Genomic DNA, 27,861 nt, shown 5'->3' with positions numbered 1-27,861 from the left:
CACTGGGGAACAGGGGGATATAGAGAGAGGGGACACACTGGGGAACAGGGGGATATAGAGAGAGGGGACACACTGGGGAACAGTGGGATATAGAGAGAGGGGACACACTGGAAATGTGGGATAGAGAGAGGGGACACACTGGGGAACAGGGGGATATAGAGAGAGGGGACACACTGGAAATGTGGGATAGAGAGAGGGGACACACTGGGGAACAGGGGGATATAGAGAGAGGGGACACACTGGAAATGTGGGATAGAGAGAGGGGACACACTGGGGAACAGGGGGATATAGAGAGAGGGGACACACTGGAAATGTGGGATAGAGAGAGGGGACACACTGGGGAACAGGGGGATATAGAGAGAGGGGACACACTGGGGAACAGTGGGATATAGAGAGAGGGACACACTGGGGAACAGGGGGATATAGAGGGAGGGGACACACTGGGGAACAGTGGGAGATAGAGGGAGGGGACACACTGGGGAACAGTGGGAGTTAGAGGGAGGGGGGACACTGGGGAACAGTGGGATTTGAGGGAGGGGACACACTGGGGAACAGGGGGATATAGAGAGAGGGGACACACTGGGGAACAGGGGGATATAGAGGGAGGGGACACACTGGGGAACAGTGGGATATAGAGAAGGGACACACTGGGGAACAGTGGTATGGAGGAAGGGGACACACTGTGGAACAGTGGGATATAGAGAGGTGACACACTGGGGAACAGTGGGATATAGAGAGGGGACACACTGGAAATGTGGGATAGAGAGAGGGGACACACTGGGGAACAGTGCGATATAGAGAGGTGACACACTGGGGAACAGTGGGATATAGAGAGGGGACACACTGGGGAACAGGGGGATATAGAGAAGGGACACACTGGGGAACAGGGGGATATAGAGAGAGGGGACACACTGGGGAACAGGGGGATATAGAGGGAGGGGACACACTGGGGAACAGTGGGATATAGAGAAGGGACACACTGGGGAACAGTGGGATGTAGAGAGGGGACACACTGGAAATGTGGGATAGAGAGAGGGGACACACTGGGGAACAGTGCGATATAGAGAGGGGACACACTGGGGAACAGGGGGATATCGAGGGAGGGGACACACTGGGGAACAGTGGGATATAGAGAGGGGACACACTGGGGAACAGGGGGATATCGAGGGAGGGGACACACTGGGGAACAGAGGGATATAGAGGGATGGGACACACTGGGGAACAGTGGGATAGAGAGAGGGGACACACTGGGGAACAGTGGGATAGAGAGATGCGGGACACTGTGGAACGGTGGGATATAGAGAGCGGGCAGACTGGGGAACAGTGGGATATAGAGAGCGGGCAGACTGGGAAACAGTGGGATATAGAGAGCGGGCAGACTGGGGAACAGTGTGATATAGGGAGGGCACACACGGGGTAACAGTGGGATATAGAGTGGGGACACATGGGAAAACAGTGGGATCTAGAGAGGGGACACATGGGGGAACAGTGGGATCTAGAGAGGGGACACATGGGGGAACAGTGGGATCGAGAGAGCGGACACATGGGGGAACAGTGGGATCTAGAGGGGGGACACATGGGGGAACAGTGGGATCTAGAGAGGGGACACATGGGGGAACAGTGGGATCTAGAGGGGGGACACATGGGGGAACAGTGGGATCGAGAGAGCGGACACATGGGGGAACAGTGGGATCTAGAGGGGGGACACATGGGGGAACAGTGGGATTGAGAGAGGGGACACATGGGGGAACAGTGGGATCTAGAGAGGGGACACATGGGGGAACAGTGGGATCTAGAGAGGGGACACATGGGGGAACAGTGGGATAGAGAGAGCGGACACATGGGGGAACAGTGGGATCTAGAGAGGGGACACATGGGAAAACAGTGGGATCTAGAGAGCGGACACATGGGGGAACAGTGGGATCTAGAGAGGGGACACATGGGGGAACAGTGGGATCGAGAGAGGGGACACATGGGGGAACAGTGGGATATAGAGAGGGAACACATGGGGGAACAGTGGGATCTAGAGTGGGGACACATGGGAAAACAGTGGGATCTAGAGAGGGGACACATGGGGGAACAGTGGGATCGAGAGAGCGGACACATGGGGGAACAGTGGGATCTAGAGAGGGGACACATGGGGGAACAGTGGGATCTAGAGGGGGGACACATGGGGGAACAGTGGGATCGAGAGAGCGGACACATGGGGGAACAGTGGGATCTAGAGAGGGGACACATGGGGGAACAGTGGGATAGAGAGAGGGGACACATGGGGGAACAGTGGGATAGAGAGAGCGGACACATGGGGGAACAGTGGGATCGAGAGAGCGGACACATGGGGGAACAGTGGGATCTAGAGAGGGGACACATGGGGGAACAGTGGGATCGAGGGAGCGGACACATGGGGGAACAGTGGGATCTAGAGAGGGGACACATGGGGGAACAGTGGGATCTAGAGAGGGGACACATGGGGGAACAGTGGGATCTTGAGAGGGGACACATGGGGGAACAGTGGGATCTAGAGAGGGGACACATGGGGGAACAGTGGGATCGAGAGAGGGGACACATGGGGGAACAGTGGGATCTAGAGAGGGGACACATGGGAAAACAGTGGGATCGAGAGAGGGGACACATGGGGGAACAGTGGGATATAGAGAGGGAACACATGGGGGAACAGTGGGATCTAGAGAGCGGACACATGGGGGAACAGTGGGATCTAGAGAGCGGACACATGGGGGAACAGTGGGATCGAGAGAGGGGACACATGGGGGAACAGTGGGATCGAGAGAGGGGACACATGGGGGAACAGTGGGATATAGAGAGGGAACACATGGGGGAACAGTGGGATCTAGAGTGGGGACACATGGGAAAACAGTGGGATCTAGAGAGGGGACACATGGGGGAACAGTGGGATCTAGAGGGGGGACACATGGGGGAACAGTGGGATCGAGAGAGCGGACACATGGGGGAACAGCGGGATCGAGAGAGGGGACACATGATGGAACAGTGGGATAGAGAGAGCGGACACATGGGGGAACAGTGGGATATAGAGAGCGGACAGACTGGGGAACAGTGTGATATAGAGAGGAGACACACTGGAAATGTGGGATAGAGGGAGGGGACACACTGGGGAACAGTGGGATAGAGGGAGGGGACACACTGGGGAACAGTGGTATAGAGGGAGGGGACACACTGGGGAACAGTGGGATAGAGGGAGGGGACACACTGGGGAACAGTGTGATATAGAGAGGAGACACACTGGAAATGTGGGATAGAGGGAGGGGACACACTGGGGAACAGTGGGATAGAGGGAGGGGACACACTGGGGAACAGTGGTATAGAGGGAGGGGACACACTGGGGAACAGTGGGATAGAGGGAGGGGACACACTGGGGAACAGTGGGATAGAGGGAGGGGACACACTGGGGAACAGTGGTATAGAGGGAGGGGACACACTGGGGAACAGTGGGATAGAGGGAGGGGACACACTGGGGAACAGTGGGATAGAGGGAGGGGACACACTGGGGAACAGTGGGATATAGAGAGAGGGACACACTGGGGAACAGGGGGATATAGAGGGAGGGGACACACTGGGGAACAGTGGGAGATAGAGGGAGGGGACACACTGGGGAACAGTGGGAGTTAGAGGGAGGGGGGACACTGGGGAACAGTGGGATTTGAGGGAGGGGACACACTGGGGAACAGGGGGATATAGAGAGAGGGGACACACTGGGGAACAGGGGGATATAGAGGGAGGGGACACACTGGGGAACAGTGGGATATAGAGAAGGGACACACTGGGGAACAGTGGTATGGAGGAAGGGGACACACTGTGGAACAGTGGGATATAGAGAGGTGACACACTGGGGAACAGTGGGATATAGAGAGGGGACACACTGGAAATGTGGGATAGAGAGAGGGGACACACTGGGGAACAGTGCGATATAGAGAGGTGACACACTGGGGAACAGTGGGATATAGAGAGGGGACACACTGGGGAACAGGGGGATATAGAGAAGGGACACACTGGGGAACAGGGGGATATAGAGAGAGGGGACACACTGGGGAACAGGGGGATATAGAGGGAGGGGACACACTGGGGAACAGTGGGATATAGAGAAGGGACACACTGGGGAACAGTGGGATGTAGAGAGGGGACACACTGGAAATGTGGGATAGAGAGAGGGGACACACTGGGGAACAGTGCGATATAGAGAGGGGACACACTGGGGAACAGGGGGATATCGAGGGAGGGGACACACTGGGGAACAGTGGGATATAGAGAGGGGACACACTGGGGAACAGGGGGATATCGAGGGAGGGGACACACTGGGGAACAGAGGGATATAGAGGGATGGGACACACTGGGGAACAGTGGGATAGAGAGAGGGGACACACTGGGGAACAGTGGGATAGAGAGATGCGGGACACTGTGGAACGGTGGGATATAGAGAGCGGGCAGACTGGGGAACAGTGGGATATAGAGAGCGGGCAGACTGGGGAACAGTGGGATATAGAGAGCGGGCAGACTGGGAAACAGTGGGATATAGAGAGCGGGCAGACTGGGGAACAGTGTGATATAGGGAGGGCACACACGGGGTAACAGTGGGATATAGAGTGGGGACACATGGGAAAACAGTGGGATCTAGAGAGGGGACACATGGGGGAACAGTGGGATCGAGAGAGCGGACACATGGGGGAACAGTGGGATCTAGAGGGGGGACACATGGGGGAACAGTGGGATCTAGAGAGGGGACACATGGGGGAACAGTGGGATCTAGAGGGGGGACACATGGGGGAACAGTGGGATCGAGAGAGCGGACACATGGGGGAACAGTGGGATCTAGAGGGGGGACACATGGGGGAACAGTGGGATTGAGAGAGGGGACACATGGGGGAACAGTGGGATCTAGAGAGGGGACACATGGGGGAACAGTGGGATCTAGAGAGGGGACACATGGGGGAACAGTGGGATAGAGAGAGCGGACACATGGGGGAACAGTGGGATCTAGAGAGGGGACACATGGGAAAACAGTGGGATCTAGAGAGCGGACACATGGGGGAACAGTGGGATCTAGAGAGGGGACACATGGGGGAACAGTGGGATCGAGAGAGGGGACACATGGGGGAACAGTGGGATATAGAGAGGGAACACATGGGGGAACAGTGGGATCTAGAGTGGGGACACATGGGAAAACAGTGGGATCTAGAGAGGGGACACATGGGGGAACAGTGGGATCGAGAGAGCGGACACATGGGGGAACAGTGGGATCTAGAGAGGGGACACATGGGGGAACAGTGGGATCTAGAGGGGGGACACATGGGGGAACAGTGGGATCGAGAGAGCGGACACATGGGGGAACAGTGGGATCTAGAGAGGGGACACATGGGGGAACAGTGGGATAGAGAGAGGGGACACATGGGGGAACAGTGGGATAGAGAGAGCGGACACATGGGGGAACAGTGGGATCGAGAGAGCGGACACATGGGGGAACAGTGGGATCTAGAGAGGGGACACATGGGGGAACAGTGGGATCGAGGGAGCGGACACATGGGGGAACAGTGGGATCTAGAGAGGGGACACATGGGGGAACAGTGGGATCTAGAGAGGGGACACATGGGGGAACAGTGGGATCTTGAGAGGGGACACATGGGGGAACAGTGGGATCTAGAGAGGGGACACATGGGGGAACAGTGGGATCGAGAGAGGGGACACATGGGGGAACAGTGGGATCTAGAGAGGGGACACATGGGAAAACAGTGGGATCGAGAGAGGGGACACATGGGGGAACAGTGGGATATAGAGAGGGAACACATGGGGGAACAGTGGGATCTAGAGAGCGGACACATGGGGGAACAGTGGGATCTAGAGAGCGGACACATGGGGGAACAGTGGGATCGAGAGAGGGGACACATGGGGGAACAGTGGGATCGAGAGAGGGGACACATGGGGGAACAGTGGGATATAGAGAGGGAACACATGGGGGAACAGTGGGATCTAGAGTGGGGACACATGGGAAAACAGTGGGATCTAGAGAGGGGACACATGGGGGAACAGTGGGATCTAGAGGGGGGACACATGGGGGAACAGTGGGATCGAGAGAGCGGACACATGGGGGAACAGCGGGATCGAGAGAGGGGACACATGATGGAACAGTGGGATAGAGAGAGCGGACACATGGGGGAACAGTGGGATATAGAGAGCGGACAGACTGGGGAACAGTGTGATATAGAGAGGAGACACACTGGAAATGTGGGATAGAGGGAGGGGACACACTGGGGAACAGTGGGATAGAGGGAGGGGACACACTGGGGAACAGTGGTATAGAGGGAGGGGACACACTGGGGAACAGTGGGATAGAGGGAGGGGACACACTGGGGAACAGTGTGATATAGAGAGGAGACACACTGGAAATGTGGGATAGAGGGAGGGGACACACTGGGGAACAGTGGGATAGAGGGAGGGGACACACTGGGGAACAGTGGTATAGAGGGAGGGGACACACTGGGGAACAGTGGGATAGAGGGAGGGGACACACTGGGGAACAGTGGGATAGAGGGAGGGGACACACTGGGGAACAGTGGTATAGAGGGAGGGGACACACTGGGGAACAGTGGGATAGAGGGAGGGGACACACTGGGGAACAGTGGGATAGAGGGAGGGGACACACTGGGGAACAGTGGGATAGAGGGAGGGGACACACTGGGGAACAGTGGGATAGAGGGAGGGGACAGACTGGGGAACAGTGGGATAGAGGGAGGGGACACACTGGGGAACAGTGGGATAGAGGGAGGGGACACACTGGGGAACAGTGGGATAGAGGGAGGGGACACACTGGGGAACAGTGGGATAGAGGGAGGGGACAGACTGGGGAACAGTGGGATAGAGGGAGGGGACACACTGGGGAACAGGGGGATATAGAGGGAGGGGACACACTGGGGAACAGGGGGATATAGAGGGAGGGGACACACTGGGGAACGGGGATATAGAGGGAGGGGACACACTGGGGAACAGTGGGATATAGAGAGGGGACACACTGGGGAACAGTGGGATATAGAGAGGGGACACACTGGGGAACAGTGGGATATAGAGAGGGGACACACTGGGGAACAGTGGGATATAGAGAGGGGACACACTGGAGAACAGTGGGATATAGAGAGGGGACACACTGGGGAACAGTGGGATATAGAGAGGGGACACACTGGGGAACAGTGGGATATAGAGAGGGGACACTGTGGGGAACAGTGGGATATAGAGAGGGGACACACTGGGGAACAGTGGGATATAGAAAGGGGACACACTGGGGAACAGTGGGATATAGAGAGGGGACACACTGGGGAACAGTGGGATATAGAGAGGGGACACACTGGGGAACAGTGGGATATAGAGAGGGGAACAGTGGGATATACAGAGGGGACACACTGGGGAACAGTGGGATATAGCGAGGGGACACACTGGGGAACAGTGGGATATAGAGAGGGGACACACTGGGGAACAGTGGGATATGCAGAGGGGACACACTGGGGAACAGTGGGATATAGAGAGGGGACACACTGGGGAACAGTGGGATATACAGAGGGGACACACTGGGGAACAGTGGGATATACAGAGGGGACACACTGGGGAACAGTAGGATATACAGAGGGGACACAGTGGGATATACAGAGGGGACACACTGGGGAACAGTGGGATATACAGAGGGGACACACTGGGGAACAGTGGGATATACAGAGGGGACACACTGGGGAACAGTGGGATATACAGAGGGGACACACTGGGGAACAGTGGGATATACAGAGGGGACACACTGGGGAACAGTGGGATATAGAGAGGGGACACACTGGGGAACACTGGGATATAGAGAGGGGACACACTGGGGAACAGTGGGATATCGAGAGGGGACACACTGGGGAACAGTGGGATATCGAGATGGGACACACTGGGGAACAGTGGGATATAGAGAGGGGACACACTGGGGAACAGTGGGATATAGAGAGGGGACACACTGGGGAACACTGGGATATAGAGAGGGGACACACTGGGGAACAGTGGGATATAGAGAGGGGACACACTGGGGAACACTGGGATATAGAGAGGGGACACACTGGGGAACAGTGGGATATAGAGAGGGGACACACTGGGGAACAGTGGGATATAGAGAGGGGACACACTGGGGAACACTGGGATATAGAGAGGGGACACACTGGGGAACAGTGGGATATAGAGAGGGGACACACTGGGGAACAGTGGGATATAGAGAGGGGAGACACTGGGGAACAGTGGGATATAGAGAGGGGACACACTGGGGAACACTGGGATATAGAGAGGGGACACACTGGGGAACACTGGGATATAGAGAGGGGACACACTGGGGAACAGTGGGATATAGAGAGGGGACACACTGGGGAACACTGGGATATAGAGAGGGGACACACTGGGGAACAGTGGGATATAGAGAGGGGACACACTGGGGAACAGTGGGATATAGAGAGGGGACACACTGGGGAACACTGGGATATAGAGAGGGGACACACTGGGGAACACTGGGATATAGAGAGGGGACACACTGGGGAACAGTGGGATATAGAGAGGGGACACACTGGGGAACACTGGGATATAGAGAGGGGAGACACTGGGGAACAGTGCGATATAGAGAGGGGACACTGAAACCTCCTTACATTGCTATGTAACCCTAATGAATGATTTATCAGCAGGTTTGAACACAGACCACTTGTTTTGACATTGAGTCTTACAAGAGCTCACCTGTTTCTTCCTCCTGACGTGTTGTGGTCATTCACCAGCGTTGCCATGTCAGAGGCAGGGTTTGAACCTGTGGCATACCAGCTCGGGCGAGTGATGAAGACTCGGCCAGCCATTCTGAGGAGCTCAGTGAAGGTCACAGCTGCTGACATTAAGCAGGTACAGTGTGGAAGTTTTCATCTAAATGCTCTTTTGCTTTGATTTCCCTTCATTAAATGGACTGAAGCTGTTCAATTCTACAAGACAATCCTGTTGTTCATCATGAACTCTTACAACACAGAGGAAGGCCATTCGGCCCATCATGCCTGTTCCCATTCTTTGAAAGAACTATCCAATTATTTCCACTCCCCACGCTCTTTGCCCTGCAAATTTCTCCTTTTCAAGTATATATTCAGTTCTCCTTTTGAAAGTTACTATTGAATCTGCTTCCACTGCCCTTTCAGGCAGTGCGTTCCAGATCACAAAAACTCACTGTGTAAAAACATTCTCCTCCTCTTCCCCCGGCTTCTTTTGCTAATTACCTTAAATCTATGTCCTCTGGTCACTGCTGCTTCTGCTACTGGAAACAGTTTCTGCCTTTCTACTCCATCAAAACGTCTCAAACCATTTGCCACAATTTTGCCCAGTCACTTAATCTATCAATGTCTCTGTAATTTTTTGCTTCCGTCTACACTGCTTACCATATCACCTGTCTTTGTGTCATTGACAAACTTGAATGCCTGGCTCTCTATTGTGTTAGCTAAAGTCATAAATGAAAGTAGTGAATAGCTGAGGCCCTGGAATAGATCCTTGTGGGACACCACTAGTCAATTCCTTCCAATTGAGTACATATGGAGACGATGAGAGGAGTTCCTGGAGCAAAAGAGAGTGAGTGCGTGTGAGGGAGAGGGCTGGGGGATATGGGGAGAAAGGAGGAGGTGGGTTGCATATCTGTTGGAGAGGGTTGAGATTGTTAGTGAATCCTGTTACTAATGTTTCTTGTTCTCTTGGTAACCTCCATTTTTTTTTAAACTAGACTGCACCGCTTGAAAACAGCAGCCTATTGAAGAGGCCCATCCTTCACCTGCAAGGCCCAGTATTAAAGAGAACAACCTGTGCAGACATTACTAATGTAAGCCAAGCTTGCACATTTCCAAATTGTTTCTCTCTTAGAGTCTCTATAACTACTTCCTTCCCTCGCCTCCTCACTCTGCTCCCCTTCCTCCAGAGTGCTCCCCCTCCCCTCCTCTCCCCATGTCAGTCCTTCTCTCCCTGCTCCCCTCCCCTGCTCTCCCTACCCCTCCCCTCCCCACTTTGCTCCTCTCCCTTTCCTCCCTTCTCCATTCATCCCCTCACATCCCCTCCCTGCTCTGTACCTGTCCCTCCTCTTCCGAACACACCTCCCACGTCCCCATTCCTCTCCCCTCACCTCTACACCTTAAGACTCCCCTCCTCTCCCCATTCCACTCTTCCCCAATCCCCCTCCTCACCCACTCCACTCCTCTTCTCCCCACCCCTTCCAAATCCATCCCATCTTTTTTTTTAAATTCTTTCATGAGATGTGGGTGCCATTGGCAAGGCCAGCATTTGTTGCCCATCCCTAATTGCCCTTGACAACTGTGGCTTGCTAGGCCATTTCAGAGGGCAGTTAAGAGTCAATCACATCGCTGTGGGTCTGGAGTCACATGTAGGCCAGACCAGGTAAGCACAGCAGATTTCCTTCCCTAAAGGACATTAATGAACCAGATGGGTTTTTATGACAATCGATGATAGCACCATTAAACTATCCAGATTTTAAAAATTAATTAATTGAATTTAAATTCCACCAGCTGCCTCACCCCATCTACCCCACTCTTACTGAACTCTCTCCTTGTTCAAACTCCTGTTTCTCCAGGACCTCCAGCCACAGTTGCCATTGGCCAATGGTTGCGTGCTGATTTCCCTCACCTTCTCTCCTGCTCTCTCCAACATTGAGTGTGTCCTGGACTATGGTCCTTGGGTTTACTTCTTCCTTCTTCAGTGAGATAAGAAGAAATAAGACCGTAGTGCAACACGTGCACAGTCTCTAACTCTTGTTCACTTGTTGACGTGGTCACAGAATCCCCAGTGGCCGAGGAGAGGAAACTGTTAGCAATTATCAGGGAGGTCAGGAAGGGAAGTTGGTGACCAGCAGTTTGGTGGAACAGGGTTAAGAAAGGAGGAGGTGGGTCATCACAGACAAGACAAGCTCGGAGAGAAGGGCATGTGGGTTGATGAGAGAGAAATTAGAGTATGGTGCAAGTTCAGGGCAAGGGCAGGATCAAGCTTCAAGGCTGCAAAGTCAAGTGTCACTTCACAGGGAGCTGGTGCTAATGGATAGTAGCTGAAACTTGCATCGACCACAAATGGAAATGATCAGGTTTGAAACATAGAAAATAGGAGAAGGAGTAGGCCATTCGGCCCTTCAGGCCTGCTCCGCCTTTCAAAAACGATCATGGCTGATCATCTAATTCAGTACCCTGTTCCCACTTTCTCCCCATCTCCCTAGATCCCTTTGGCATTAAGAAATATATCTATCTCCTTCTTGAATATATTTAATGACTTGGCCTCCACTGCCTTCTGCGGTAGAGAATTCCACAGGTTCATCACCCTCTGAGTGAAGAAATTTCTCCTCATCTCGGTTCTAAATGGCATATCCCGTATCCTGAGACTGTGACCCCTGGTTCTGGATTCCCCAGCCATCGGGAACATCCTCCCTGCTTCTACCCTGTCTAGTCCTGTTAGAATGTTATAGGTTTCTATGAGATCCCCCTTCATTCTTCTAAACTCGTGAATATAGGCCTAGTCGACCCAATCTCTCCTCATATGTCAATCCTACCATCCCAGGAATCAGCCTAGTAAATCTTCTTTGCACTCCCTCCATGGCAAGAACATCCTTCCTCAGATAAGGAGACCAAAATGGCACACAATACTCCAGATGTGGTCTCACCAAGGCCCTGTATAACTGCAGTCAGACATCCTTGCTCCTGTACTCAAATCCTCTTGCAATAAAGGCCAACAGACCATTCGCCTTCCTAATTGCTTGCTGCACCTGAATGCTTGCTTTCAGCGACTGGTGTACAAGGACACCCAGGTCTCGTTGCACCTCCCCCTTTCCCAATCTATCACCATTCAGATAATCTGCCTTTCTGTTTTTACAACCAAAGTGGATAACCTCACATTTATTCACTTTATACTGCGTCGGTCATGCATTTTTCCACTCACCCAACTTGTCCAAATCACATTGGAACCTCTTTGCACCCTCCTCACAGCTCACATTCCCCCCCAGCTTTGTGTCGTCTGCAAACTTGGAAATGTTACATATAGTTCCCTCACCCCAGTCATTAATATATATTGTGAATAGCTGGGGCCCAAGCACTGATCCCTGCGGTACCCACTAGTCACTGCCCGGAAAAAGACCTGTTTATTCCTACTCTCTGTTTCTTGTCTGTCAACCAATTCTCAATCCCCAGTCCCTTGTGCTTTAATTTTGCACACTAACCTTTTATGTGGGACCTCATCAAAAGCCTTCTGAAAATCCAAATACACCACATCCACTGGTTCTCCATTATCTATTCTACTAGTTACATCCTCAAAAAAACTCCAGTAGATTTGTTAAGCATGACTTCCCTTTCGTAAACCCATGCTGACTTTGCCCAATCCCATTCTGCTATCACATCCTTTATGATAGACTCTAGCCTTTTCCCCACTCCTGATGTAATGCTAACTGATCTGTAATTCCCTGTTTTTTTTTTCTCTCCCTCCTTTTTTAAATAGTGGGGTTACATTTGCCACCCTCCAGTCTGTAGGAACTGCTCCAGAGTCTATAGAATTTTGGAAGATGACCACCAATACATCCATTATTTCCAGGGCCACTTCCTTTAGTACTCTGGGATGTAGATTATCAGGCCCTGGGAATTTATCAGCCTTTAATCCCATTAATTTCCCTAGCACTATTTATTTACTAATACTGATTTCCTTCAGTTCCTCCCTCTCATTAGACTCTTAGTTTCCTAATATTTCTAGTAGGTTATTTGTGTTCTCCTTTGTGAAGACAGAACCAAAATATGTGTTTAATTGTTCTGCCATTTCTTTGTTCCCCATTATAATTTCCCCCGTTTCTGACTGTAAGGGACTTACATTTGTCTTCACTAATCTTTTTCTCTTCACATATTTATAGAAGCTTTTACAGTCAGTTTTTATATTCCCCACAAGTTTACTCTCATACTCTATTTTCCCCTGCTTAATCAACCTCTTTGTCCTCCTTTGCTGAATTCTAAACTGCTCCCAATCCTCAGACTTGCTGCTTTTTCTGGCAATTTTATGTGCCTCCTCTTTGGATCTAATACTATCCCTAATTTCTTTTGTAAGCCACGGTTGAGCCACTTTAACGGTTTTAATTTTGTACCAGGCAGGAATGAATAATTGTAGTAATTCATGCATACGTTCTTTAAATATTATCCATTGCCGATCCACCGTCAACCCTTTTAGTAAAGTTCCCCAATCTACCATAGCCAACTCGCACCTGATACCTTCTAGTTTCCTTTATTTAGACTCAGGACCCTAGTTTCGGATTCAACTACTTCACACTCCATCTTAATGAAGAATTCCATCATGTTATGGTCACTCCTCCCCAAGGGACCCCGCACAACAAGATTGTTAATTAATCCTTTCTCATTGCACAATACCCTGTTCTCTAGTTGGTTCCTCAACGTATTGGTCTAAAATACCGTCATGTACACACTCCAGGAAATCCTCCTCCACAGTATTATTGCTAATTTGGTTTGACCACTCGATATGTAGATTAAAGTCACCCATAATTACAGTTGTACTCTTATTGCATGCGTCTCTAATTTCCTGTTTAATGCCATCCCTTACATCTCCACTACTGTTTGGGGGCCTATAGACAACCAAATCTGAACAACCAGGTCCACTTGGCCCTGTAATATATAGAGCGGTCTCCGTGACCCATTAAACCTCCTGTCAGTCTTGCAGTAACCACTTTTCTCTGTCATCACTCAACCGGGAAATACGTCAGAGTGTGGGGGAAATGGTGGCGAGATGTGGTAGGTCCAGAAAAAGGTTCCTTTCCTGCGTGACAGTTGAGTCTTGCTTGGTGCCATTTGTGTAAGAGGGGTGTGTGTGTGTGAACCAATCTTCAATGTGTTTAAAGGAGGAGAACCAGAATACCATGAAAGCACCACGGAAACAACCAATGAGGTCCATGCGAGAGGCTGAGGTGGCAGAGGACGTTAGTGAAGACTCGCTGAAGTAAGTCACCTTCACCAAACTTCTTCACTTCAGTGTTTACTCCTTGTTTTAACCTCTGCCGATTGATGTGAGGCAGTGTCAGGCGCAAATTGGATTGTTTCTGCTCATTGACACGCTCCAGCATGGGTTAGATACAGAGTAAAGCTCCCTCTACACTTTCCCATCAAACTCACCCATGACAGGTACAGCACGGGGGTTAGATACAGGGTAAAGCTCCCTCTACGCTGCCCCATCAAACACTCGTGCAATGAGATAGGATTAATTAATGACCTCACAGTTAAAGCGCCTCTCGGTAGCAGCGATCATAATATGATTGAATTTTATTTTCAGTTTAAGGGAGAGAAGAGTGGGTCCAAGACTAGTATTTTAAACTTAAATAAGGGCAATTATGAGGGCATGAAAGCAGAGCTAGCTAAAGTGAACTGGCAAATCAGGTTAAGGGACAGGTCAATAGAGATACAGTGGCAGACATTTAAGGGGATATTTCAGAATGCACAGAATAGATACATTTCAACGAGAAAGAAAAATTCCAAGGGTGGGACCCGCTATCTGTGGTTAACTAAAACAGTTAAAGACAATATCAAACTTAAAGATAAAGCATATAATTGCACAAAGATGGGAGGCAGGTCAGAATACAGCAAAGAATGTCTAAAAGATTGAAAAGGAAGGTAAAATTAGAGTACGAGAGAAAGCTAGCTAGAAATATAAAGACAGATAGTAAGAGTTTCTATAGATACTTAAAAAAGAAAAGAGTTAACAAAGTAAGCGTTGGTCCCATAGAAAGTGAGTCTGGGAAATTAATAATGAATAATAAGGAGATAGTAGATGAATTGAACAGGTATTTTGCATTGGTCTTCACTATTGAGGATACAAGTAACATCCCAGTATTAGCAGTAAGGAAATGGAAGGGAGGGAGGAACTCAAGAAAATTACAATCACCAGGGAAGTGGTACTGAACAAATTGTTGGAGCTGTGGGCTGACAGGTCCCCGGGTCCTGATGGACTTCATCCTAGGGTGTTAAAAGAAGTGGCGACTGAGATAGTTGATGCGTTAGTTTTAATTTTCCAAAATTCCCTAGATTCGGGGAAGGTTCAGTTCAATTGGAAAATAGCGAATGTAACTCCTTTATTCAAAAAGGCAGGGAGACAGAAAGCAGGAAACTGCAGACCTGTTAGCTTAACATCTGTCTTAGGGAAAATGTTAGAAGCTATTCTTAAAGATGTTATAGCAGGCCATTTAGAAAAATTCAAGGTAATCAGTCAGCATCAACATAGTTTTGTGAAAGGGAAATCATGTTAAACCAATTTATTGGAGTTCTTTGAGGGAGTTACATGTGCTGTGGATAAAGGGGAACCCGTGGATGTATTGTACTTAGATTTCCAGAAGGCATTTGATAAGGTGCCACATCAAAGGTTATTGTAGAAAATAGAAGCTTATAGTGTAGGGGGTAACAAATTAGCATGGATAGAAGATTGGCTAGCTAACAGAAAACAGAGAGTAGGCACAAATGTTCTGGTAGGCAAGATGCAACGAGTGGTGTGCGACAGGGATCAGTGCTGGGGCCTCAACTTTTTACAATTTATATAAATAACTGAGATGAAGGGACTGAAGGTATTGTTGCTAAATTTGCTGATGACACAAAGATAGATAGGAAAGTAACTTGTGAAGAGGACATAAGGGGGCTACAAAAGGATATAGATAGGTTAAGTGAGTGGGCAAAGATCTGGCAAATGGAGTATAATGTGGGAAAGTGTGAAATTGTCCACTTTGGCAGGAAGAATAAAAAAGAAGCATATTATCTAAATGGTGAGAGATTGCAGAGCTCTGAGATGCAGAGGGATCTGGGTGTCCTAGTGCGTGAATTGCAAAAGGTTAGTATGCAGGTACAGCAAGTAATTAGGAAAGCTAATAGAATGTTATCGTTTATCGTGAGGGGAATTGAATACAAAAGTAGGGAGTAATGCTTCAGTTATACAGGGCATTGGTGAGACCACATCTGGAGTACTGTGTACAGTACTGGTCTCCATATTTAAGGAAGGATGTAAATGCATTGGAGGCAGTACAGAGAAGGTTTACTAGACTAATACCTGGAATGGGCGGGTTGTCTTACGAGGAAAGATTGGACAGGCGAGGCTTGTATCCACTGGAATTTAGAAGAGTAAGAGGCGACTTGATTGAAACATATAAGATCCTGAGGGATCTTGACAGGGTGGATGCTGAAAGGATGTTTTCCCTTGTGGGAGAATCTAGAACCAGGTGTCACTGTTTAAAAATAAGGGGTCACCCATTTAAGACAGAGATGAGGAGAAATTTTTTCTCTCAGAGGGTCTTGAGTCTTTGGAATTCTCTTCCTCAAAAGGCAGTGGAAGCAGAGTCTTTGAATATTTTTAAGGCAGAGGTAGATAGATTCTTGATAAGCAATGGGGGTGAAAGGTTATTGGGGGTAGGTGGAAATGTGGAGTAATCAGTTCAGCCATGAACTTATTGAATGGCGGAGCAGGCTCGAAGGGCCGAGTGGCCTACTCCTGATCCTAATTTGTATGTTGATATGCTCGTATATACTCCCAGAGCAGGTACAGCACGGGGTTAGACACAGAGTAAAGCTCCCTGTACACTGTCCCCATCAAACACACCCAGGACAGGTACAGTACGGGGTTAGACACAGAGTAAAGCTCCCTCTACACTGTCCCCATCAAACACACCCAGGACAGGTACAGTACGGGGTTAGACACAGAGTAAAGCTCCCTCTACACTGTCCCCATCAAACACACCCAGGACAGGTACATCTCAGGGGTTAGATACAGAGTAAAGCTCCCTCTACACTGTCCCATCAAATACTCCCAGGACAGGTACAGCACGGGGTTAGATACAGAGTAAAGCTCTCTCTACACTGTCCCCATCAAACACACCCAGGACAGGTACAGTACGGGGTTAGATGCTGAGTAAAGCTCCCTTTACACTGTTGGGCAATGTGCTTGAACATAACTGCAGCACAGGGCCACCTTAGTGCAACAATGTGGTATTTATACCTTTCATATGGGTGACTTGTAGTCTCTCTGGCACAGATCACCTGTGAATGTTGAATATGGGATGTTTCATGCTGGATTGGAATGACAGAATGTCCAATCTGCCACAGTCGCCTGGGATTCCCGTTTCTGCCATTTCTTTCCCTGAGCACACAATCCTCTGTTTAGCACTTTTAGTGTCTGTCTACCCCCTCCATTCTCCACCAAAGGCTTGTGTTTCTGCCAGGCAGTGGCTCACACAGAAACTACCACTGCCACAATTAAGGACCTCTGAAGCAGGCAAACACATCAAGTGGCTTAGCATGTTCGATCCAGCACGCTCACGCATGCAACCAAAGACACCCTGGGACGTCCTTAAGTTTTACAAGGCGTGAAATACTCCTTAGTCCTGTAAATTTTTTCACTGCAAGTATTTCTCCAATTCCTCTTTTGAAAGTTACTATTGAATCTGCTTCCACCGCCCTTTCAGGCAGCGCGTTCCAGATCACAACAACTCACTAAACAAGACAGAGGTGAGATGAGAATTATTTTTTGGTTTTGTCAATTATCTTCAATCTGTGTCCTCTGGTTACTGACCCTCCTGCCACTGGAAAAAGTTTCTCCCTATCCTATCAAAACCCCTCATAAATTTGAATGCCTCCTATTAAAGACGGGACACTTGCTGTCAGCTGCTGTGCCAGCTCAACCAGCCACAGAGAAGTTTGGAGTTTCAAAGACGCAGAAGGTGACAGGAAGGGGCCCCAAAGGATTAAATTACTAGGACCGGTTGCATAGAGTAGGCTTGTATTCCCTCGAGTATAGAAGATTAAGGGGTGATCTAATTGAGGTGTTTACGATGATTAAAGGAGTTGATCGGGTCGATAGAGAGAAACTATTTCCTCTGGTGGGGGGGAGTCCAGAACAAGGGGGCAGAACCTTCAAATTAGAGCCAGGCCATTCAGGGGTGATGTCAGGAAGGGGAGTGGAAATCTGGAACTCTCTTCCCCCAGAAAGCTGTTGAGGCTGGGGGTCAGTTGGAAATTTCAAACAGAGATTGATAGAGTTTTGTTGGGGAAGGGAATTAAGGGTCACAGAACCAAGGCAGGTAAATGGAGTTAAGATACAGATGGGCCATGAGGTAATGAATGGCAGAACAGGCTGGAGGGGCTGAATGGCCTCCTGTTCCTATGTCAGGACACCACCCCTCCCCCCCACTCCCCGCCTGCCCCCCAACTCCATGTACCTCCAAACCCAAAGATGTCCACCAACTGTGTTTTTTTTCCCTTGCCCTTTTCCAGTTGGTTCCTCCAGGGAGATGGGCTGAGCGGAGCGATGGAAACGATGATGGAGTCACAATCACCACAGAGCAAGGAGATGTCACAGGACCAGAGTCTGTCAGAGGAATTTGTGGTAAATAGTGGAGACAGTACATGGTCTGTACCGTACAGTAATGGGAGAAGGAGTGGTAACCACAATTGCAAAATATCTATTTGTTAGAGTCTCTCATTATAGATATTGGATGAATAGTCACACTTAGAACCATAGGGATCCCAAGCGACTCTGTATCTAACCCCGTTTTTTTTTCTGTATCTAACCCCGTGCTGTACCTGTCCTGGGAGTGTTTGATGGGACAGTGTAGAGGGAGCTTTACTCTGTATCTAACCCCGTGCTGTACCTGTCCCGGGAGTGTTTGATGGGGACAGTGTAGAGGGAGCTTTACTCTGTATCTAACCCCGTGCTGTACCTGTCCTGGGAGTGTTTGATGGGGACAGTGTAGAGGGAGCTTTACTCTGTATCTAACCCCGTACTGTACCTGTCCTGGGAGTGTTTGATAGGGACAGTGTAGAGGGAGCTTTACTCTGTATCTTACCCCCGTACTGTACCTGTCCTGGGAGTGTTTGATGGGGACAGTGTAGAGGGAGCTTTACTCTGTATCTAACCCCGTACTGTACCTGTCCTGGGAGTGTTTGATGGGGACAGTGTAGAGGGAGCTTTACTCTGTATCTAACCCCGTTTTTTTTTAGGGAGCTTTACTCTGTATCTAATCTGTGCTATATCTTCTCTGGGAGTATTTGATGGGACATTGTAGAGGGAGCTTTATTCTGTATCTAACCCCCGTGCTGTACCTGCCCTGGGAGTGTTTGATGGGGACAGTGTAGAGGGAGCTTTATTCTGTATCTAACCCCCGTGCTGTACCTGCCCTGGGAGTGTTTGATGGGGACAGTGTAGAGGGAGCTTTACTCTGCATCTAACCCCGTTTTTTTTTTTAATCTAACCCCCGTACTGTACCTGTCCTGGGAGTGTTTGATGGGACAGTGTAGAGGGAGCTTTACTCTGTATCTAACCCCCGTGCTGTACCTGCCCTGGGAGTGTTTGATGGGGACAGTGTAGAGGGAGCTTTATTCTGTATCTAACCCCCGTGCTGTACCTGCCCTGGGAGTGTTTGATGGGGACAGTGTAGAGGGAGCTTTATTCTGTATCTAACCCCCGTGCTGTACCTGCCCTGGGAGTGTTTGATGGGGGACAGTGTAGAGGGAGCTTTATTCTGTATCTAACCCCCGTGCTGTACCTGCCCTGGGAGTGTTTGATGGGGACAGTGTAGAGGGAGCTTTATTCTGTATCTAACCCCGTTTTTTTTTTTTTCTTTCTTTCACAAGGTGACCTTTATACCCCAGGCCCCTTTTATATTTTTCACATCGAGGGGGCCTTTATCCCTCAGGCCCCCTTTATGTACATATTTACAGTTTTAAAATAACTTTATTAAAACAGATAAATAAACAAAAAACTCAAATTAAAATGCCATTCTCGGCGTCGACGATGCACTCCAGTCCCTGCGGTGCCCACCGGTCGCGGAAGGCCTCAAGCGTACCGGCGGACACCGCATGCTCCTTTTCCAGGGACACCCGGGCGCGAACGTAACCGCGGAAGAGGGGCAGGCAATCGGGGAGGACGGAACCCCCGACGGCCCGCAACCTGGACCTGTGAATTGCCACCTTGGCCAGGCCCAGGAGCAGACCGACGAGGAGATCCTCCTCCCGGCCCAAGCCCCTCCGCACCGGGTGCCCAAAGATCAGGAGCGTGGGACTGAAGTGCAGCCAGAATTTGAGGAGCAGCCCCTTCAGATACTCAAATAGGGGCTGCAACCTCGCACACTCCATATAAATGTGGAACACGGACTCGTCCAGGCCGCAGAAAGTACAGGTGGCCTGGGAGTCCGTGAACCTACTTAAAAGCCTATTGCACGGGACTGCTCTGTGCAGCACCCTCCACCCCAGGTCCCCGATGTAAAGGGGGAAGACTCCCGCGTAGAGAGACCTCCATCGGGGTTTCCCCTCGCCGCCAGATGGCAACGCGGACCGCCAGGGCGTGTCCGGCCGGCTGACGAGGGCGAGGAAGTGGAGAGTGTGCAGGAGCAGCCCGTACAGGAAACCCCTTCGCGCCGATTGGAATGGCACGGAGGGCATTTCCGAGAGGCGGCTCGGGTTGTGCGGGACCGGCTCCCGAGGAGGGTTTCGGGGCCTGGGTCCGATGAGCAGTTCCGGCCGAGCGGGGGTCAGCTCGGCCGGGATCGCTCCGCACTCCCGAGCCCCCTCGCCACCCGCAGTGAGGGGCGTCCCGGGGGTTCCGGCTACTCCTCCGCCCGCCGGACCGTCCCCGGATTCGGCCGCCCGGACAGCCGGGGCGCTCACCTCCGCCGGCGGGGGAGCGCCCTGACTGGAGGCGACCATGTTCCAGACTCGGAAAAGATCCCGGTAAAAGACAGGCAACTCCCTCAGAGAGGCGCGGCTAACGGACTCCACCGGGAGCTGCGTGTCGTCTTGAAGGCAGTGACACTGGCGGAAAAAATACGTCGCCAGCGCACACCATCTGGGAGGACGCTCGACGTACAGGTATCTCTGCAGGGTCCGAAGGCGGAGAGTCGCAGCCTGGGTGCGGACGCACACCAGCGACTGACCGCCCTCCTCGATCGGGAGACTCAGGACCGCGGCAGAGACCCAGTGTTTCCTCTTGCCCCAGAAGAAATCGACGAGTTTCTTCTGGATCTTGGTGGCAAATACAGGGGGCGGGGCCAAAGTGACCAACCGGTACCACAGCATGGAGGCCACCAGTTGGTTTATGACCAACGCTCGGCCCCTGTAGGAAAGCACTCGGAGCAGTCCTGTCCAGCGCCCCAGCCGAGCGGTGACTTTCGCCTCCAACTCCTGCCAGTTTGCCGGCCAGGCTTCCTCAGCGGGGCTAAGGTGGACTCCCAGATAGAGGAGGTGCGTGGTGCTCCACGCAAAAGGTGTCATCTCCTCCGGCAGGGAGTCCACCCGCCACTGACCAACCAGGAGTCCGGAACATTTCTCCCAATTGATCCTCGCGGAGGACGCGGCAGAAAAGGTCTGCTGGCAGTCGCGCATCCTCCGCAAGTCAACGGGATCTGTGGTTGCGAGGAGCACGTCGTCGGCGTAAGCCGAGAGGACGACCCGCATGGCTGGCTCGCGCAGAGCCAATCCCGTCAACCTCCTGTGAAGCAGGCACAGGAAGGGCTCCACGCAGATGGTATACAATTGGCCGGACATGGGGCAACCCTGACGCACTCCTCTCCCAAAGCGAAGGGGCGCCGTCAAGGACCCGTTAACTTTGACTAGACACTCTGCGGCGGCGTATAAAAGTCGGACCCGGGCCACGAAATGCGGCCCGAGTCCGAAAATGCACAGAGTCCCGAAAAGGTAATCGTGATCCACCCTGTCGAACGCTTCTCCTGATCGAGGGAGAGAAAGGCGACCGACTGACCAGTCCTCTGGGAAAGATGGATCAGGTCCCGGACCAGGTGGATGTTGTCCTGGATGGACCGGCCCGGGACCGTGTAGGACTGGTCGGGGTGGATCATGTGGGCCAGCACGGAGCCCAGGCGGGTAGACATAGCCCGGGCAAAGATCTTATAATCCGTGCTGAGGAGGGAGACCGGACGCCAGTTTTTAAGCAGGCGGAGATCGCCCCTCTTCGGCAGCAGGACGATGACCGCCCTGTGCCACGAGAGGGGCATCTCCCCGGTCGCCAGGCTTTCCCCCAGGACCCGCGCGTAATCGTCCCCCAGGACGTCCCAGAACGTCCTGAGGAACTCCACGGTCAACCCATCCAGCCCTGGGGATTTGCCCCTCGAAAGCTGGTGGAGGGCGCCAGTCAGCTCTGCCAACTGTGAGCGGAGCCCTCCGGGCTGACCTGCGGCAGGTCCTCCCACAAAACTCCGCGCGCATCCTCGCTGGACGGATCCGGAGAGAACAACGCACTGTAATAAGTACGGACCAGGAGGCCCATTCCCTCCGGATCCGTGATGGAGGATCCGTCGTCGGCCAGCAGCTCGACGAGCTGCTTACGGACCCCCCGCCATTTTTCCAGCGAGTAGAAGAAGGGTGAGGCGCGGTCCAAATCTTCCAGGATCTGGATCCGCGACCTCACGTACGCGCCTCGGGACCCTATGAGCTGCAGGTCCCTCAGCGCGCCCTTCTTCTCTTTGTACGCCTGCCACAGGGCCGGGTCCACGACGGCATGACCGAGGCGGGACTCCAAGTCGAGCACCTCCCTCTCAAGGCGCCCGATCTCGGCTTCCCGCCTCTTGGTCGACCCCTTCGCGTACTCCTGACAGAAGACGCGGATGTGAGTCTTGCCCACATCCCACCATAGCCTCAAGGAGGGGAAGCCCCCCTGCTTCCTTCTCCAGTCGGCCCAGAATCGACAGAACGAGTCCCGAAATCGCACGTCCTCCAGCAGCCGGTTGTTAAAGTGCCAGTACGCGGACCCCGCCCGCGTGCGGAGCGGAGTGAACTCCGCCCACACCAGGCGGTGGTCCGAGCACGGCACCAGCCGCATGGAGGCCGCTGAAACGCGGGAGACGTACGCCTGCGAAATGTAGAGGCGGTCGATTCGCGACCCCCCTCCTCCAGACCTCCACGTGAAGGCGCTGGAGTCGGGATGGAGATTCCGCCAGACGTCCACCAAGTTAAGGGAGCTGATCAGTCCCCTCAACTTCTCCACCGACGCTTGGCCGCGCTGGGGACCAGAGCGATCCCCCACCTCGAGGGTGCAGTTAAAATTCCCCCCGAGGATGATGCACTCGCCGCTATCGATGGAGCTCAAGAGAGCGGACACTTCTTCAAAGAAGCGCGCTTGCAACGCGCCGGGCCTGGGCGCGTCCACGTTCACAAAGTGGAGCGGCACGCTACCCAGGCGAACGGCAAGGTGGAGTAAGCGGCCTGGCACTAGCTCCTTGACCCCCAAGATCTCCGGCTGAAAAGTCGGGGCCAACAAGATAGCCACCCCACTAGAAATAGGGGTGAGGTGACTCATGTAGACCCCACCCTGCCAGTCCAGGAGCCAGGTGGCTTCGTCTCCCGGAACGGTGTGGGTTTCCTGCAGAAAGCTCACCGCGTATCTCCCTTCCCTGAGGACTGAGAGATTGTGAAATCTGCGGTGAGACCCCCTGCTGCCGTTGATGTTGAGGCTGGCTATGGTTATCTTCATGTCAAAGGTACTTAAAACCCGTCACCAACAGCTCACTGTGAGGAGGGAGTGGAAGTGCACCTGGCCTTCCACTCCCCCAGCAACCCATTGAGGAACACATTAAAACGGCGCCTCTCAACCAGTTTCACGCCCGCGCGCTTGCCAGTTATCTTCAGGGTGGCACGGACGGACTGGATGATCAGCGCCAGATTCGACCAGCGGTCGAGGGCCAGCTGAACTTTATTGCGGCAGCCCCTGCAAACCGCGAGGAAATCCCGGAGTTCCGCCGTGGGGATGAGGGGAGATTCGGTGGGAGGCACGAGGGACTCCACCACCTTACTGGCGATGGAATCAAGATCATCCTCCGTGCCCCCCACCAAATCCCCATCCTCCTCCGGGTCGTCACCGCCAGCGGCCGACACGCCCACCGCACACTGTGGGGCGGACGCCCCGGCCGCGCCAGCTGGTCTCGCCTCCGTCACGATCCCACCCCCAGGATCGATGGCGGAGGAGTCCTCTCTGGGTTCTATTGTGAAACTGGAGCCTGTAGGCACCAGCGGATCAAGACCCCCCTCCACCTCCGTCCCCAGGCCAATGAGTGGTCCAGGGGAGACAGAAGTTCCGGACTCCGGAAAACCAGCCAGAGCCGAGACTGGAGGCGGAGAGAGGAGGCCATCTCCCGCTCCGTGAGCACCCACAGGTCCAGCAGATGGGGCAGCATTCACAGTTTTCACCAGGTCGGGTGTCTCCTGGTTGGTGGTGGACTCCGGATGAGAGGGCTGACCCTCTGGGGCATCGCCCTCCCGTTCATTTCGGGCACCCGACCCAGTAGCAGTGGCGGAATGGGCGGCGTCCCCAGGCTCCCCCACCACAAGCAGGGCCCCACTTACTCCTTCAGGAGGGGCCTCATGTACCGGGGCCTTCCCCTCCCCTCCATCCTGAGGAATAGGGAGCTCCTGCCCGGACTTTGTAGCCTTGGTGGTGGCGGTAGGGGGAACCTGAGGACCCGAAACAGGAGACAGCTCCCCTCCAACAGATGGGCCCAGCACCTCAGGGCCCTGTGTTATTTCTGTGGAGGGGTACCTTCTCCTCTTTTCGCACTAGGGCGCGGAGACTCAGAGACCTGCATGTCATCAGAGGCCTCCGCCTCCGCACCCTTTTTTTCCTTTTTAGTCACCCTGGGCCTGAGCCCAGCCCTGGGACAGGTGGATTCCATGGGAATGGGCTTTGGGCTGAGCTCAGGCTCGGGTTATGTCAAAGTGTCCAGGGGACGCGCCTCACGATGTTTCTTTTTTCCCCGCGTCTTCCTTCCACTCGGACGGACGCTCCCCTCCCCGCCGGAGGCTGTGGAAACCACAGCCTCCAGAACCGACTGAGCGGTGTCTATTGGATGTGTGGGGGGAGTGGGAGGAGGTGCTGTGGAACCACTCTGGGCCGCCGAGGTGGAGCTGGCGGCCGGGAGGTTGGGGCAGTTCTTACGAACATGCCCCACCCCCTTGCAGACATGGCACCGCGCCCTGCCCGAGGTCCAGGAGACGCGGTAGGCCGTCCCCTGGAACTGCACATCAAATTGGCCTTCCGAGTCCTCCTCCCGCGCCAGCTGCATAAATAACTGGCGGCGGAAGGAGTAGACATGTTGGAGGCTGTGCTCCCGAAGACCGAGCGGGATTGGGGTGATCCCCGACCTCACCTCCCCCAATTGGTGCAGGTGGGGAAGGAGGAGCTCACTGGGAATAACATTAACCGCTGCGCAGTGGCCCCTAGAGGGTCCACCGGCAGGAAAGTCCCACCCACAGTGAGCCCTTTATTCAGGGCCAGGGACACGGCCCGCTCGGTCTTCAGGAAGAACACAGCCTTCCCGTACATTTTTGAGGCTGCCACAATGGCCGAGGGGCCGACAACCTCGGCCATTGCCTTCACACAGGCCTCTATAGACATATTGGGGTGGGGATAACTCTTTACCCCATGGTTTGAAGTAATTAATTGAAAAGGTGACGGGGTCACACGGGTGACCACAGAGGCTACAGCCGCATAGGTATGAGAAGGCCCCGCCACCGGTGATGATGGGCTTGCCATGGCTCAAGAGCCAAACCCACCCCCAAATTGCAGGCAAGCAAACAAGCAAACAAACAAACAAACCAACTAGGAGGTTTGGGGAGAGGCTGAGGGTACACAGGAAAGGGGAAAGACAGGCTGCAAGCGATGACTTTGCTTTTTTTTCCTCCTTAAAGGGTGGTACTCTGAGCACTGTAAACACTCCTGGTCTTCTGGTTGGGGGAGGCGTCTTCACCTGGGTCAGCTGAAGCTGCCCAGGCACTATTTATCCCCTTCTGTATATTAGCCAGGCAGCTTCAGCTGACTCAGGCTGGGCAATTGGGGTGGAGAGGGAGCTTCCCTGCAACTTTAGTGCAACTGCACAGCTCCCTGCAGAATTGTATAGCCCCCACCCCTTGTTCTTCTGGCCTCTTCCACCTCCCACAACAGTCCAAATAAAGTAAGAGTCTGGTGCTCAACACCCACCTCGAAATACAGGCTTAATCCAAAAGTCTTTCCTCCTCTGCAGCAAAAGTTGTTGAAAAGTTTTTGCCGTTCTCTCCTCAGCACTCCTTCTCCAGCAGCACCTACAGCAACTGACTGCAGCACTATCAGCTGCACCTCGTTGAGGCACTCGGTATTCCCAATCACAGAGGAGCCAATCCCAGTGCTGTACCTGTCCTGGGAGTGTTTGATGGGATAGTGCAGAGGGAGCTTTACTCTGTATCTAACCCTGTACTGTACCTGTCCTGGGAGTGTTTGATGGGACAGTGTGAGGGAGCTTTACTCTGTATCTAACCCTGTACTGTACCTGTCCTGGGAGTGTTTGATGGGGGCAGTGTAGAGGGAGCTTTACTCTGTATCTAACCCCCGTTTTTTTTTTTCTTTTTTTTTCCCCGTTTTTTTTTTCCCTTTTTTTTTAAGGTGACCTTTATACCCCAGGCCCCTTTTATATATTTTTTATGTCGAGGGGGCCTTTATTCCTCAGGCCCCCTTTATATATTTTTTATGTCGAGGGGGCCTTTATTCCTCATGCCCCCTTTATATACATACTTATATTTTTAAAATAACTTTATTAAAACCAGATAAATAAACAAAAAACTCAAATTAAAATGCCATTCTCGGCGCCGACAATGCACTCCAGTCCCTGCGGTGCCCACCGGTCGCGGAAGGCCTCAAGCGTACCGGCGGACACCGCATGCTCCTTTTCCAGGGACACCCGGGCGCGAACGTAACCGCGGAAGAGGGGCAGGCAATCGGGGAGGACGGACGGAACCCCCGTGCTGTACCTGTCCTGGGAGTGTTTGATGGGGACAGTGCAGAGGGAGCTTTACTCTGTATCTAACCCTGTACTGTACCTGTCCTGGGAGTGTTTGATGGAGACAGTGTAGAGGGAGCTTTACTCTGTATCTTACCCCGTGCTGTACCTGTCCTGGGGAGTGTTTGATGGGGACAGTGTCGAGGGAGCTTTACTCTGTATCTAACCCCCGTGCTGTACCTGTCCTGGGAGTGTTTGATGGGGACAGTGTAGAGGGAGCTTTACTCTGTATCTAACCCCCGTTCTGTACCTGTCCTGGGAGTGTTTGATGGGGACAGTGTAGAGGGAGCTTTACTCTGTATCTAACCCCGTTTTTTTTTCTTTTCCCCCTTTATATATTTCTTATGTCGAGGGGGCCTTTAATCCTCAGGCCCCCTTTATATACACACTTATATTTTTAAAATAACTTTATTAAAACCAGATAAATAAACAAAAAAAAAACTCAAATTAAAATGCCATTCTCGGCGTTGACAATGCACTCCAGTCCCTGTACCTAACCCCGTGTGCATATGCCCTGGGAATGTTTGATGCTGTTACTGAGTAAACAACATTGTTCTATGTCTCAGAACTGCGCGATCCCTCAATTTTTTGAAGTATTCAGAATATTATGAACGGTGTTAGCTTCATTGTGTTTGGTTAAGAATGTGCAGCGGAAAATCAGATTGAAACAGACTCCAGGAATTGAACTCCTAAGATAACAGAAACCATGTAATTGAGGTCGACAAAATAAGATTAGCCAAGAGATCTGTGGAAACAGGAGATGGCGCTGAACTGTGGCTGTAAATATCCAAAGCGTTTTTTTTAAGCAAAGTCAGGAGTCAGGAGCTCATTAAAGTTCATACAGGCCCACTAAAGGTTGTTGTAGGGCAAATTCAAACTGAGTGCCAGGCTGTGGCAGCATTGTTGAATGCCTATTCTCGGAGGTTGATGCTCAGATTCTAGCTGTGCAATGTGCTGTTGGCGATAACTTTCTAAATATTAAAATAGAT

At 52.2% G+C, this 27,861-nt stretch overlaps 1 protein-coding gene across 14 annotated transcripts in view; it reads left to right on the top strand.

Annotated features, from left to right (window-relative positions):
- The window catches only part of LOC137357390 (G2/mitotic-specific cyclin-B3-like), a 62,633-nt gene that overhangs the window by 18,911 nt on the left and 15,861 nt on the right, over window positions 1–27,861 (top strand). For 9 of the 14 annotated variants that reach the window (XM_068023712.1, XM_068023703.1, XM_068023714.1 and 6 more), the window contains 4 exons: window positions 8,712–8,919; window positions 9,776–9,871; window positions 13,931–14,028; window positions 18,333–18,444. In XM_068023712.1, the coding sequence (XP_067879813.1) occupies window positions 8,809–8,919; window positions 9,776–9,871; window positions 13,931–14,028; window positions 18,333–18,444 (417 nt within the window). In that variant the 5' untranslated portion in view covers window positions 8,712–8,808. The remainder of the gene's footprint in view (window positions 1–8,711; window positions 8,920–9,775; window positions 9,872–13,930; window positions 14,029–18,332; window positions 18,445–27,861) is intronic. The other 5 variants (XM_068023707.1, XM_068023702.1, XM_068023708.1 and 2 more) reach the window with 2 other exon arrangements.

This window comes from Heterodontus francisci, chromosome 48, assembly GCF_036365525.1.
Source record: "Heterodontus francisci isolate sHetFra1 chromosome 48, sHetFra1.hap1, whole genome shotgun sequence".
Classification (NCBI taxonomy): domain Eukaryota; kingdom Metazoa; phylum Chordata; class Chondrichthyes; order Heterodontiformes; family Heterodontidae; genus Heterodontus; species Heterodontus francisci.
Note: the sequence above shows the minus strand (reverse complement) of the source record. Positions and strands in the feature narration are given on the sequence as shown.